Genomic DNA, 12,726 nt, shown 5'->3' with positions numbered 1-12,726 from the left:
TTAGGGCATGTCCACCAAAGATGTACATGCCTGGATTTTGTCTGCATGTCCAACAATTGCTAGACATATTTTTAAACATTTTTGCTAATTTTGCAGGTGATGAATACCATTTTATATAAATTTTCTTTATAAGTAGCTGCCCTCGTTATTTTATAGTTTCTTTCCCATAGGTTTTGCCATTTTTCTAGCTCTTCATTGTGCCCAAAGTTTTTTGCCCCAAAAACTTTAACTCGTTCATCTTCCATCTTTAAATTTATCAGAAAGCTGTACAGTTTCTTAATCAGTTTGTCATCTGATGACAATAGTATCTGGTCTAACGTTGTCTGGTCTTTGTAAAAACCATATATTTTTGCATCTTTCTCATATATCATTTGCATTTGCAGGGGTAGCCACCATGATAACTCAATGCCCTGTTCTTCCAATTCTTATTTAGTTTAGTTTAGCAGTGGCTGTGTTTCAATGCATGTGCCCAATTTGGTCTATGGCAGCTATAAGTATTACCACAAAGATAAAACTTTTCAAGAGTGTTGTTATACCAACTGCAATATATGCTTGTGAAACATGGAAGTGTACAACCAAGATGATTAAACAATTAAATGTTTTCCAACAATGCTGCTTGAAAAGAATACTTCACATCTCATATCGTGACATCACTAACGAAGAGGTACTATAAAGCTCAGATTTAGAACACCTATCAAGAAGTGTGAATGAATGCCAAATGTGGCTTGTTGGCCACATCTTACATATGCCTAAAGAACAGAATCCAAAAATTGCTCTATGTTGGATACCTTCTGGAAGAAAGAGGAAACGAGGCCGGCCTTGGAAAACTTGGTACCAAACAGTTAAGGGAGATCTTAAGACTATTAATGTCCCTTGGGACAATGCCGAAGATGCTGTGAGTGAGCGAAACCACTGGAAAGCACTTGCTGCCCAGAGTGCTCCACACAGGACCTAATTATGATGATGAATCATCACACTGTTCACCCTACATATCCAGTCAATCTTTCTGCAAACAATACATTTTGAAAGTTAGTTGTGCACCATTTAAATATTTACACTATTGAAAGTTCTGGCATTTAGTTTCATTTGATGATTGCAAGTCATCTAAAGGATAATCTTCTGTTCATTTTCTCTCATAAGCAAAGCAAACTCTACTACATTAGCACGTGATAGGATATTTGGAATCTTTTCTAACATTTCTTTTTAGTTTATACCAGTGAAATATGAAACCTACAAGTCTATACGTGTTTTCTATTGCTCCTATTCTATATTTTTTCTATATTACTATCTTTAGTAATACTGATATAACAAAGTTTTCTTCTTTCAAACATTATTCTGCTTTAATTCCTTTCTCTAGAATTTATTTTGCTTTTTTCTTTTCTATGACTGGTCAGCATGTAGAGTATTTGCAACTATTTCATATTATTTTGTACTTACATTTTTCCTAGCTGTGCCACTATTTTTGTTGTGCTTCTTTTCCTCTGAACTATTCACTACTTTGAAGGAAAAATATCTTCTTTTGTTCAGCTGCTTTTCGGTTTGCTGGCAGTTGCAGCTTCCAAAATGTACATCCCCTCCTATTTCTACCTATACCTGTTTAAAGGTTGCAGCTTTATTGGCAACTCTGCAGTGCTGATGTAGGGAGAAGGCTTAAATAGGAGGTAAAGAACACAACTGCATTTTTTCTAAGCAGCCTATTCTTTTACAGTACCCCTATGAGGATAACTATTCCAAAGAACCAAAGACATAATCAAAATAAAGCACCTTCTTAAGAAAGCAGTTCACCCACTCTTCCCAATTGATCCTACTTCAAGAATGGATCAGGGCTTCATTTAGCACTTGAGAGCAATGTTTGCAGGCAACACTGGGAAAACAACTTTGCTCAGGAAACTATTAAAATATGATAAACATGGTATTTTATAAAAAGGAATATTTATTCATAAACACATCAGAAGGAATTCCATAAGAAATAACTAAAAAAAAACCCTTAAACTTGAACAGCAGACTTTGAGTAATTCAACTTTGCTCAATACCATTTAGACAGTTAAAAAGCCCACATCATCCAATGGCATACACTGTTTATGAACGCAGGTGGTCTATTTCTCCACGGATCAGATTAGCATAGTTCTCCAACTCGATAATTGCCTGATTAACTTCTTTTTCCTTGAAGAAAATTAAAGACATATTCCTATTAATAAATAGGCAGCTCTTGAGTTATAAGAAAAAACTAAACAGGGAATATTATGCTGATGAAGAGAAATGTACCTAAATAATTCTCTTTAGGATAGAAATCAGCCAGTAATAGTCAGGCCTACGCACTGTAGCTAAATTAGGGTATAAAACTATGTAGCCATATGACTCCTACAACATACTAGGCAAAGCAGAGTAATAAGAATCCTAGAAGGAAAGCTGCAATAATTTATGATAGATAAAAACTGAAAGGAGTCTTGTAGCATCTTTTCAGGATAACACGTTTTATTACAGCTTCTTCACCAAATGCATGACTCAGAACAAGGGCAAAGTAACATTAGATCATTTCAATCTCACAGGATACTCCATTAAAGGTGTTAAAGTAGCAATTTTGGAGAAAAGAAATTTTGACAACACTGCTGAATCAGAGATTGCTGAACTCACATATGTCAAAAGGCTTTAAGCTATCTCAGGAGGTCTGGGCAAACAGAATAGACTTTAATATAACACAATTGTTATGCAATAAGGAACTTATAATCTATATCGCATGTAACCTACATCTGAGTAACCTGTCTTCTCCCCACTCCCAATTCCCTGTGTTGTCCCAGTTTAATTCTTATATCAATTTGGCATTTCATGCATCTGATGAGATGTAGCTTGCTCTTTAATAAAATATGTTAATCTAGGCATCGGTTTTCCGATGCAGCCGCCATGGACGTCCGGAAGGTGAGCTCCGTCTTCCGCGTCCAGTTTCGCATTGCTGGGGGACCCTGGAAAGGGTTGAAAGTTGCCCTGTAGGGGCGACCAGCAAGGAGGCGATCCCCGCTTGATCACAGGAGGGCGGTAGCCCTTCCGCTCAATCCGGGGCAGCCCTCCAAACCGGCAGATAAAAGATTGGCCATAGCAATATGGCTTGTCACTAGGCTGTAGACAGCCAAAGTCACACTTATCACCAGGCAATTATAAAGCAGCGCAGACGAGACTGGGTGAGATCTACCTCTCTTAAATCCTAACTACTTTTTCCTGCATAAACTGCCTAAAGTACTTTCCCTCCTGTGGAGAGTGAAAGGAGATTTTATCCCTCCCTCTAGAAACAGCGGCAACTGACTATCCAGGGAAGTTTAAAATGTTACAAGATTCCTAATTGGAATCTTATTTCTTAAAGTTTGTGGACTAAAAGATTTTCTATTCTTACTGAAGATCTGGGTTTCTACTTATAAAAAAGAAACAAAACTGAAAAGATTATAAAAACATTGGATTCAAAAGAAAATTTTAAATTAGGGGCGACATCTTGTGGCTAAACCTGATATTACAATTTGTTATTGCTTAAAAGAGACTTGGCCAGCAGCCCAGACAATAGATAAGACCTATGTAACCTTGAGACATTTGCTGTGAAGCCCAGCTGTGTTCCATACTCAGTTACAAATTTTTTTTTCCTGCATTCTCTGATTGTAAAGCTTTAACCCAGACATGTCAAATACAAGGCCCGCGGGCCGGATGCGGCCCAGATTTGGTCCCCCGGGGCTGTCCCAGAAATGGCAAGGGACCGGCCCCCACTGCCCCAGCCCCAGCCCTGGCCCGCCCCAACCCAGCTGGGCGCCTTGGTGCAAAGAAAACAGCGAGCACTTGAGCACTAGGGCTGGTGGTTTGCAGCAGAGCTGCAGCTCATTTGCATCAGCCCACCCCACCCCTCCCAGCTTAACCCCGTCACGCCCGGCCATGCTTCACTTTGCTGGGCTTCTCCTGTGTTCCAGGCCAGAAAGGGTGAGAAGGAAGAGAAAGCAGGAAAGGTTTCTCTCTCTCTCCTTCCCTCCCTCCCTCCCTCCCTCTCTCTCTCTCTCTCTCTCTCTCTCTCTCTCTCTCTGTGTGTGTGTGTGTGTGTGTGTGTGTGTATGTTTGTATGTGTGTGTGTGTGTGTGTGAGAGAGAGAGAGAGAGGTGGAAGAGGAGGAGGAAACCGAGGTTTACAAAAAAGGAGCACTTCCACCTTTCTCCCCCCTCCTTCTCTTTTTTGTTAACCTGGGGTGTGTATGTAAAAGACACAGAGAGAGAGAGAGAGGGAGGGAGGGAGAGAGAGATAGATTGAGCCAGCAGGGAAGCGAAAGTAGAGAACTTTCGCTTCCCTGCTGGGGAGCTTTGCAGAATAAGCAAACTTACAAAAAGGGGATCTCTCTCTCTCTCTGTCTCACATACACATGCTGGTACACACACACACACACACACACACAAACAGAGGAAGGTGGTGTGCAGGCAGGGAGAGAGCAAACTTGCAGATTAGCTTTGTGGTCTATTCTTGCCTCCTCCCCTCCCTAAAATCCAGGCAATAATAGAATTCTTTGGATTGAATGGGAAGTTAAGAGGAATTGGTGTGAGTTGAAATTAAAAGGCCCCCCAATTATTTTGTCAGAGACAAAAATACTTCCCTTCATCTGCCCTTTTATAATTTAATCCAGCCTTACCTAAACTAATATATTTTGGGTGTTATGAACCACAGTTCCCATCTTCTTGTGGCTATGCTGGCTAGAAATGCAATGCCTTATTTTCTCTGTAGCATGGGCCTAGGAGGCAGTAGGTCTGTGGGATTTAGATGTATTTAAACATTTGTTTCTTCTGCCTAATTTATTAAATCAACATCTAATTTGAAATTAAAGGTTTCTGAGAAATCCAGGGTGGTTTACAAGAAAACTCTCAAAGACAGCTGTTGTAAAACATCATTAGCACTGCTTAAAACAATATTAAAAGTGTGTATTTTAAGAAAGAAAAATAGTAGTAGTAATTTACTTAGTGCTGTTTCACACAAAATGTGTTGTTGTTTTACATGTGCCTGGCTGAACAGTGTGTTTGGAGTTGCCTCTAAACGGGTGACAGTTGCACTGTTCATATTTTCCTTGGGAGAAAGTTTTATAATGGGGGTGCTGTCTCTGAGAAGGCTCTGCTTGTGGCCACTGTTCTATAAACCAAACCAGGGGGACCATCTGGTCTAAATGGATGATAAACATAGATGATTAGGGGGCTGGAGGCTAAAACATATGACAAATGTTTGTGAGAATTGGGTATGTCTAACTTAGTGAAAAGGACTAGGGGTGGTGACATGATAGCAGTGTTCCAATATTTGATGGGCTGCCACAGAGAAGAAGGGGTCAACCTATTTTCCAAAGCATCAGAAGGCAAAAAGTAGATGGAAACTAATCAAGAAGAAAACCAGCCTAGAACTAGGGACTTATGAAAACAACTAACCAGTGAAAAGGCTTGCCTTCAGAAGTTGCGGATGCTCCATCACTGGAGGCTTTTAAGTAGAGATTGGATATTCCATTGTCTGGAATGATATTTGTCCCTTGCTTGAGCAGGAGCTTGGACTAAAGACCTCAAAGGTCTCTTCCAACTCTTATTCTTTGAGAGAAATGCTACCAACTTCTTCCCCTCCCCTCGTCCATTCCTGGGCACAGAGAGAAGGAGGGAGGGAAGGAGGGGAGGGAAACAGGAAGAAAGTAAGGGAAGGAAGGAAGGAGATGGAAATGAGAAGAAGGGAGGCAGGAAAGAAGGGGAGGGAGGAAGGAAGGAAAGAAGGAAAGAAAGGAGAGAAGGGAGGGAGGGAGGGAGGGAGGGAGGAAGGAGATTGGAATAAGAGGGAGGGAGGAAGGGAGGGTCTGAGAAAAGTCCTGCCTTAGCACTTGGCCACCAGCAGCCCTGTTGCCTGTTGCCCTTTTGCCTTCCCCTGGTATTCTCCCATCCTATTGCTGAGGATGCTTTGGTTACAAAGCCAGGTTTCCTCGCATGGAGAACGAGTGGGCCTCCCTCTGACCCACGCACTTTGTCCTCCTGCACCCACCATGAGCAACCTGGCCAAGGAGAATGAGCACAGCAGCAGCAGCGTTGAGGAGGAGGTAAGTGCAGCTGGGCACCCCCTCGGGGAAGTGCAGCTAGGCTAGGCAGGGCTGTGGGGTCCTGGTGCCGTGGGAGCTCAAGGGCCATGCTGGGCACTTGACCTCTGCTGCCCAGGGCTCTGGGCAGTCCATGGCAAGGTCCAGGGGCCCCGTGCACAGCCTTAGGTTCAGTGAGGCTCCTCCAGTGGACCATGCCCTGGCGCTCGCCCCAGTCCCGCCCACCCTTCCCCACCCTCGGATGCGCCCCAGTCCTGCCCAGCCTGACGTGACATCGAGCTGGCCACACCCACCCAGTAGGCCACGCCCATGCCAGCTACACCCACCTGCCCCCCCAATGGCAACCACGATGCTGATGTGGCCCTCAGTGAAATTGAGTTTGACACCCCTGCTTTAACCTAATACACTGCTAAGAAAATATGGATGAAGATCAGGAACAGATTCTCTTTATGTTGAAAGCAATTCATCAAACTATTCTAACAGCTACTGATGAAATAAGAGGTTACAGAAAAGAACAAGATGTCAACCCAGAGATACAAACTCAGACTTTGACTACAATTAAAAAATTAACTACACAGAATATAACAGAAAAAGTGGAACAATTAAATATTATGACAGAAGACTCAACTGAGCAACAAATGCAGTCAATGGAAAATCCAGAAAAGGGACTAACAATATGGAAAAGGGAAAAGACTTTCTACACAAATCAGAAGAAATTTCTGAAGAAATTTGTTGAAATAAGAGAAACTTTGGTTACTAAATTTAAGACCTTTGGAAATTACTAGAAAACAAGAATGTTATATTGTATTATTAATTGGTTGATATAAGATGGTGAGAATTCAAATAGATAAGACATATATCCTGAACATTAGATTTAGTGATGAATTGTGATAAAGGAAATTGGGATTATTTAAAACTTGAAAATTATAAATATTAAATGCTAAATTTAAATATTAATGGGAAACTAAAAATAGGGAAAAACTAATCAGGACATTGATTGTCTAAAAAGATTGAATGTTAAAACAACTAGGATATGTATAAACAAAAATTATTAATAAATGTAAGAAAGCTATTTTTAATTGATATAATAAGAATTGTATTAATTTAAATACGAGACAGTAAATACTAAGAGGAAAAGAAAGGAAATATTTAATGTAATGTTTGAGATCTGTACTAAAGATATTTGTATGTTATTGAATAATTGACCAACTCAGCCGCCACGTTGCTTTTCAAATATTTTAATGTGAAATTAGAAAATCAATAAAATGTTTAAAAAAAAATGTTAATCTGAAAAGATGCTACCAAACTCCTGCAGAGTGATGAGAGCACTCAGGCTAAGTTAATGGTTCCTTGCAAGTTATACTCACAATCAAGTTGCTCATCCTCTCTTTACGAAGTTTCATAAATTCCTGTACTGTCAGGTCACAAATGTCTTTCTGTAGAGCAAGAAATGCACATTTGGGGGAGTGTTTACGGTGCTCTTCCCTAGAAATTTGAAATACAAGTCATAATCATGCAATGGGTTTTTAAAGGCAATTAAAATAATTAGCAAGCATACTACAAGTGAAGGATGCCACCCTAATTTGGATCCCATGCCCCACTGCACACAAACCCTTTGTCCATCAATATACTATTAAACAACTACTTTCCCCCAAACATGTACATATGCCAGATGGGGAAACTCTGCTGTAGGTGCTGTGGGAAAATAACTTGTACCCTGAAGCTAGAAATAGGGCCTTTGGCAGCCAGATTATGGAATTCTTTCTCAGGGTGTGTGCAGCTGCCTTCCTTTCTATCTTATGTCCTATTTCTACATTTGTAGAATAACAATTGCTCTAGGACCAGACTACCTTTTTAAATGAACTATTTTAATTGTTCTTTCAATTCTTTTGGAAAGAATAGAATAAATAACAAACTTCCCGTGGCGCTGTTATAGCCATAAAACATATGTTTATAACTGGATAAAATGTGTAACACTTTTGGGAAAGGCTCGGGCACGCTAACATAAAAAGCTACTATATACGTCAAAGATGGAGTCAGAAAACTGGAACATTTCTCGGGCTCCCTTAGGGGCTGAGAGTCTCTCCCACTGTTCCTGAGGGGCTTCACTTTGGTGCCTCTTGAAAAAAAAATTCCCAAGGGCTGGCTTGCCTTTCTGACTCCTTCGTTTCTGTGGCTAAAAGATAGAAAATAGTGACATACATTTTGTCATGTCTCATTACCCATAATCACGCCTAGCCAGATCTAGAGAAAGATTAATTTCTGCATTCTCCTCTTTAGTCAGATTGATTTCCAAACAGCTTATGTGTTTTCAAAAAGATCAAAAAGTAAAGATACTTTTATACCAGTCTTTTCTGTGTCTTGCCAATTTAGGCTTCTGGTGAAAAGAACAGATATTGCAGATGAATTTAGCATTAGCTGACAGGACATTTATAAATGCTCACAAACATCCCACCAGATATTCTAGAGGTTTCTGGACTGTGCAGGTTCATAGTCAAGATTCCAGGTTCCCATTCTCTTACCTCAATGAAAGGGGGGGGGGGAACTTGAGTGGAAACCCTCTGCTCAAAAATGGAAGCCAGCTGTACTGACTGCAGTATATTAGTTGATCATGTTAACAATTATTGTCAGCCATACAACTAATAATCAGATAGAGGTGTGGAACCTGACTTTGACAAATGGCTTAATTTGTTTGACGTGGCTTTAACAGTACTATGGGAAAGGAGTAGATAACATAATAAATTATTAATATCTAATACTGCAATTCTATATTTGTATAGAATTCTATCATCCTGAATTATACCAACGAAATATAATGTTTTGCAGGATTGCCTAAGTACATTTGTTGAGCTATCTTTCCTAAAATGCATTTGGTATCATTAAAAGTCTTAGGATAACAATTCCAGAGTACTTACATGGGGTCATCATCAGGTTCCCATCCCTCTAATTCTTTACAGCATATAAAACATTGTGCCACATCGGAAGCATTCTCAGTAGGACAGTGAATGAATCCAGCTTCAGCCATCTGAATCGGGAAAGGGGGAAGAGAGCAAGACAAATGAGAAAAAAAATGTTCAACAAAGTTATACATTTCAGCTTATATACAAATTATTTCTGAAACTGGAAGGGCTATAGTTGAAAAATGATTTCACTGAGGGTCTCCTTGATTCTAAGTAACTTTTGACTCTACTCTGTTACAAATATATGAAAAGAGCAGGAAAATAGTAATACTTTTTGTGTACGGTTCCTATCTCAAGTTTCTAAGATTAGCTAATACACACAATCATAAAAAAAAAAATTCAAATAGGAAGCAAGATAAGTAAAATAAATTTAAAAATTTAGGAGCACACTTTTAAATGTCCTATAATAAACAGGTGAGCATTATGATTAGCCTGTATCAATTCTCTGAAATATATAGACCTCTTCACTGAGGTTTATGGACTATAATCAACCACTCTGGTCCAATACAATTGTGAACTAATGCTTTTTGACTTCCTGATTTAGGGGAGAACTAGTGCTTGGATCTCACCATTCCTGATCCTCCATTTTAGCCACTACTGGCTCTCAGATTAACATTAATTAATTATATACGACTATATATTTTAGAATAACAGTCCCCTACCTTTTTGGCACCTGGGATTGATTTTGTGGAAGACATTTTTTCCATGGAAGGGAGGATGGTTTTGCTTTCACTCGCTCACCTGTCACTCACCTCCAGCTGTGCGGACCGGTTCCTAACAGGCCATGGACCAGCACCAGTCCATGGCCTGGGAGTTGGGGACCCCTACTTTAGGCCTATAATTTCTAAAGTGACTCAAAATTGGCTAGTGATTTTAAGTCTATTGCAGTAAAACCAGAAAATAGATTGTGGTTGCTTAAAGACTAATAATATTATATCATAAGCTTTCATATTGTAGATCAGTGGCTCCCAACCTTTTCTATACCGTGCACCCCTAGAACCCTTCTGATATATTCTCGCTCCCCTAACAAAAGTTCGAAATAACGGAAATAAAATTATGCATATGCACTATAATTTTGAAAACCCAAGTTTTTGCACCCCCTGGAATATCATCTTGCACCCCCGATTGGTAATCCCTGCTGTAGATTATGGTCCATTTCATCATGTGCATGCAACCGACAAAGAACTGTCAATGGTAGTAATAGTTTATCGATATTCCTCAACTTATGACAATTGAGCCCAAAATTTTGTTGCTAAGCAAGACAGTTAAGTGAATTTTGCCCCATTTTACCTTTCTTGCCTCAGTTAAGTGAATCACTGTAGTTGTTAAATTAGTAATATAGTTGTTAAGTAAATCTGGCTTCCCCATTGACTTTGCTTATCAGAAGGTCACAAAAGGTGATCATATGATCCTGGGAGACTTTAACAGTCATAAATACACGGCAGTTGCTAAGCATCTGAATTTTGATCATATGACCATAGGGATGCTGCAACGGTCATAAGTGTGAAAAACAGCCATAAGTCACTTTTTTCAGTCACTAAATGAATGGTTGCAAGTCAAGGACTACTTGTATTTGAGAAGGAAATAAGAAATAGGAAGTGTATAGAGCAAGTATTATCAATAATTAGTATTTATTCACAAGAGTGGGGGAAGAGTTTTTCCATTTTAAAAAGTATCAATCTGATTCTTTCTCAAGCATGAATATTTGGAACCAAACCACAGAAAAAAAATTTATAAAATGAATCAATGGATAAATTAACTTCTTTGATTAGAGAAAGCCTCTTATGGATTTTTTATGTACAAATGAAAAAATGTTTGCGACGTTTGATAATTACACAGATTATAGAAAAAAGGGTAATAAGAATAGAGAGATTAAAATATATTTGTACTGATAATTGCTGTTAAAAATATTGGAGAATTTATATTTTTTCCTTTTTCTATTTTTGTTATTTTTTTCTTTTTTTGCACCTGTTGCTATTTAATTTCTCCCCCCCCCCTCATTTTCTATTAGTTTTGCCTTAATTTTCATCTTCTGGTTTAAAAGATTTTATTTTATATATATATATATATATATATATATATATATATATATATATATATATAAAATAAATATATATATATATGTAGGTCTTTGGTTATTCGGGTTTTCTCCCACGTAAAATTGGAAGTGTCTTGGCGACGTTTCAATGAAGTCCCATTCGTCATTTTCAGGCTGGTGTTTTCAGCTTCGTGCTCCTATTTATTAAACATTTAATTGTTTTACCTCCTGGTGCTCATTTTTATCTTTTGAATATGTATACACCCAGGAGACTACGTTCCTCAATTTTTAGGTTAATTTTTAATATATATATATATATGGTAAGTTACCATTTCCGATAGTTCTTATTAGACTCTTTCTGATTCAGACTGAATATGTTTTTATAATTTGCTTATTGATAAGGGATGAGATATAGGAACAAACTTTTTAGCTGAAATATTAGAGAAAGTGTTGAGTTACTGACATTGTTTGTACCTGTCTGGAGGAGGGGGAGTCATCTTTTATATATTTTTGGTTATTTTTTATTTCCTTTTTTTTCTATCTCTGCATTTTTTTCTTTTTTATATTTTTCTTAGTTTGTATTAGTGTTTTATCTCTGTATTTATAAATTTTAATAAAATTATTACAGAGTGATAATTTTGTAGGCAAAACTTCCCCTTCAAGAGCTTTTTGACATGAAAATAGCTAGGTAACTGATTTGTCCATCATAAAAGGACTGTATTCTTCCCATATTAACAGCTGGTTCTTCCTCCAGGGGGGTTGAACCAGGACGCCATAGAAGAGGGTGTCCGGAAGCTAAGGGCATTTTATTCTACTGCGATGTTTTATTTAAATCCTTGTTAGCCATCCAGGGTTGCTTGGCATAGACAAGTGTACAAAGAAAGAGGCTTGCCTTTGCTGCCATTTGTTTGCCAGGCTCAAATCAATTCGCTGATTGGGAGAGACTTAAAGGAATCACAGTTTCACCCAAATGGGCGATCACATCAGTCTGTTGAAGCCTGACTGACCTAGCCTGGAAGTGAGGAAGCACGACACCCGAGAAAAGGAACGCTTTGCAACCTATGGTGCTTTTATTCCCCTTTTTAATAAATAATAATAATAATAATAATAATAATAATAATAATAATAATAATAATGCCTCCTCCTACGTACTCTGTGCGTGGAGCTTGTCATTTGTGAGTAAAGCAGGCTAGGAATCCCTGCAGATGTGCTTGGGAATATTGCCCATTAAACAGAAGAGGGCTCACTTCCATGGAAGAAAAGCGCCCGCCTCCCCCCGAGAGAAGAGGGACACCGCGGCTTGGGAGAAACGAGTCCCTCACCCTGACCGCAGTGCAGGAACAGTCGGAGTCGAAGGGCCACTGGGTAAACGTGGCGAGACGGTTCTCTTTCAGGTACAGCTCGAGGCCCGGAGGGACCTGCAGTTTCGCCTCCCCGAGAGACATGATGGTTGCTGGAGCTTTCAAACCGCAGCGGGAAAGAAAGGGAGGAGGGGGAAGCAAAACGGCTTTCCAAGGCATGATGGGAAATAGGCTGAGCACTGACGTGAAGGATGCCACGCCCCCCCCGCCGAGCGCTGAACATGCTGGGAAGCGTAGTTCTTACGATCGCAACGAGCAAAAACGACATTTGTTTTACAGTTTAAAAAAAAGCGCTTG

At 39.3% G+C, this 12,726-nt stretch overlaps 1 protein-coding gene across 1 annotated transcript; it reads right to left on the bottom strand.

Moving 5' to 3' along the window:
• Positions 1–1,913: 1,913 nt before the first annotated feature.
• Positions 1,914–12,568, bottom strand: BIRC5 (baculoviral IAP repeat containing 5). The gene is made up of 4 exons (XM_039345097.1): positions 12,391–12,568; positions 8,986–9,095; positions 7,438–7,555; positions 1,914–2,163 (listed from the first exon to the last, which is right to left on the bottom strand). The coding sequence occupies exons 1-4, from the start codon at positions 12,511–12,513 to the stop codon at positions 2,080–2,082; spliced, it is 435 nt and encodes a 144-aa protein (XP_039201031.1). The 5' UTR covers positions 12,514–12,568; the 3' UTR covers positions 1,914–2,079.
• Positions 12,569–12,726: the final 158 nt, after the last annotated feature.

Source organism: Crotalus tigris, unplaced genomic scaffold (assembly GCF_016545835.1).
Source record: "Crotalus tigris isolate CLP2741 ecotype Arizona unplaced genomic scaffold, ASM1654583v1 scf7180000017551.9496454, whole genome shotgun sequence".
Taxonomy (NCBI): domain Eukaryota; kingdom Metazoa; phylum Chordata; class Lepidosauria; order Squamata; family Viperidae; genus Crotalus; species Crotalus tigris.
This window is presented reverse-complemented; position numbering and strand designations above follow the sequence as displayed.

What these genes read in the sequence shown, in the direction of transcription:
- BIRC5 (XM_039345097.1), bottom strand. Translation starts at nt 12,513, where the DNA reads ATGTCTCTCGGGGAGGCGAAACTGCAGGTCCCTCCGGGCCTCGAGCTG. An exon ending in GTTCCTGCACTGCGGTCAGG is followed by an intron (nt 9,096 to 12,390) that starts GTGAGGGACTCG and finishes TTCCCGATTCAG; the next exon opens with ATGGCTGAAGCTGGATTCAT. An exon ending in GAACCTGATGATGACCCCAT is followed by an intron (nt 7,556 to 8,985) that starts GTAAGTACTCTG and finishes TCAAATTTCTAG; the next exon opens with GGAAGAGCACCGTAAACACT.